Raw genomic sequence first — 2,500 nt, 5'->3', positions numbered from 1 at the left:
GAGAGAGCAAGATTCCATTCAATGACTTCCCTTGTGTCTCTTCAAAGGTCAACACTGTTACAAATAATACTCCAGTTAGGCATTCAGCTGTTACCACACACACACACACACACACACACACACACACACACACACACAGACAACGCACGCACGCACGCACGCACACACACACACACACACACACACGCGCACACACACAGGAACAGACCCTACTTGACCCCACAAATCAGAGTAATGACTGAACAGCATGTTTGCACTGGTGTTGTAATCGCACACGTACACACTCACACGCCTTTGTGCTTTAAAGATCACTGCCATGAGAGGAGATTTGGCCTAAGTTCACCCTTACACACACACACACACACACACACACACACACACACACACACACACACACACACTAGACACATGTCACAGATCACATTCATGAAGTCAAGTTCTACAGTATGTGTGAGTGGCCAGAAAATTACTTGCAAGGGCATCATGACGTGGTACATTCGGTGTGTGTGTGTGTGTGTGTATGTGTGTGTGCGTGTGTGCCAGATGTTGATTAAATTCACAGTGGTTTCACTTAATCATCCATTATCTGATGTTCTGCTGGAGTGTCAGAAGCTGAAAGCTGTCAAAGGGAGAATCCAGGGAGAACTTACTTTTTTTTCTCTCCCTCTCTCTCTCTCTCTCTCTCTCTCTCTCTCTGTGTCACTCTCTCTCTTTCTCTCTCTTTCACTCACTCTCTCTCACTCTGCACAGATACACTTGTTTCCACTTGTTGGCTGTAGATACCCGCTCTGCCCTGCTGGGCTCTGTTGTAGTGTGCACTCATAGCAGCAGCTCTGCTGAAGCGTGTGTGTGTGTGTGTGTGTGTGTGTGTGTGTGTGTGTGTGTGTGTGTGTGTGTGTGTGTGTGTGTGTGTGTGTGTGTGTGTGTGTGTGTGTGTGTGTGTGTGTGTGTGTGTGTGTGTGTGTGTGTGTGTGAAGGGTGTGTGTGAAGGGTGTGTGTGAAGGGTGTGTGTGTGAAGCGTGTGTGTGTTCTGAGTGGTGTACTTCGAGTTCGCCGTGCAGTGTACAGTATTTGGAGAGTCTGGAAGGACGCGTGCCATTTCTTTGAGTCGTCTGAATTCACATCGCTTGCCATCGACTTTCTGTGTCCATTATTTCTGACTAGTTACATTTTGAGCAAGCGAGTGTTGTTCTGTCACGTTGTGAAGACTCCATCCAAAGAGCACTCTATAGAGCTTCTGGAGTGCATTCTCTGCATCTGGTTGAACTGAGCTCTCCTCGACTGGTATCCGTCTGTGTTTGCTGCTTGAGCGCTCAATTGAATGATTTGTGATGAATGAAGGGAATAAAGACTAATGGTGTTCTTTTCTTCTGCTCTCCTCTCTTCATCTCTCTTCTCTTCTCTTCTCTCTCAGATCTCTTCCTCACTGTGGACAATGGGTTTCAGACGTGGCTCAATAAGGTACAGTAGAGTTTCTTTCTCCTACCTCTCTTTCAGTGCTCGAACATGCAAGTGAAAAGTGAGCACACACACACATACACACACACACACACACACACACACACACACACACACACACACACACACACTCATACACTCACAAGCTTTTTATCCGACTCTTCTTTTTACCTCTGTTGGTATGGGCCTCAAAGCAGCAGCAGTCTCACACATATAGCTGTCTATGTCCCGTAGACATTTTTTGTTTTTATTCACCAGCGTTATGAGCCTAAAGATAAAAAACGTAAGATGTTTACTGACACGAGGCCTCAGCGCTTGAATCCCTTCAGCTCTCTCACGCCCTGAGTGGAGAACAAACTGTACAGACTGAGCCTGGGAGGATGAAGGAGAGACACGGGAGAAGAACAGAGAAGCTGAGAGAGAGACTGTGACGTCACTCACCAGCCGACTCCTGGGTGGGGAAGGGGTGATGTCAGTCATACTGACGGAGAGAAAAACAGAACAGAACAGAACAGATAGAGTTGGTGAGGGCAGAGGCAGACTGGGGAGGCCGTCTGGAGAGGGAGAGCAGGAGATGAGCGAGGGAGGAGAGATACGGAGGGATACTGCTGGGGGTCATCTGGACTTGACTGGGAAAGGTCACTTGCGTGCTTCAGTAAAAGTCAGAGCATTTGTACACCACCTGTTCAGTCGCTGTCTTTCCTCTCTCTCTCTCTCTCTCTCTCTCTCTCTCTCTCTCTCTCTCTCTCTCTCTCTCTCTATCTCTCTCTCTCTCCCTCTTTCTCTCTCTCTCTCTCTCTCTCTCTCTCTCCATCTCCCTCTCTGGTGTAGCATGTCCGTCTGGCTTCTTGGCTATTATCAAATACCCATGAAAAACATTGCCCTTAAGATACTCTTGGCATATTTTTTAGATATATTAAAGACATTACAACACGGCCAAGCAATACTTTCCATGTAGTCAGCTTTTTGGCTCTGAAAGACGGTGGGTTTCTGTGAGGTTTTTTTTTAGTCACATTGCAGTGTGCATTCTTCGCATGCGTCA

At 47.2% G+C, this 2,500-nt stretch overlaps 1 protein-coding gene across 1 annotated transcript in view; it reads left to right on the top strand.

Annotated features, from left to right (window-relative positions):
- Positions 1-2,500, top strand: part of itfg1 (integrin alpha FG-GAP repeat containing 1) — a 158,579-nt gene that overhangs the window by 27,159 nt on the left and 128,920 nt on the right. The window contains 1 exon segment of the mRNA XM_062549756.1: positions 1,415-1,461. Coding sequence (XP_062405740.1) covers positions 1,415-1,461 — 47 coding nt within the window.

Source organism: Sardina pilchardus, chromosome 11 (assembly GCF_963854185.1).
Source record: "Sardina pilchardus chromosome 11, fSarPil1.1, whole genome shotgun sequence".
In the NCBI taxonomy this organism is placed as follows: domain Eukaryota; kingdom Metazoa; phylum Chordata; class Actinopteri; order Clupeiformes; family Clupeidae; genus Sardina; species Sardina pilchardus.
Note: the sequence above shows the minus strand (reverse complement) of the source record. Positions and strands in the feature narration are given on the sequence as shown.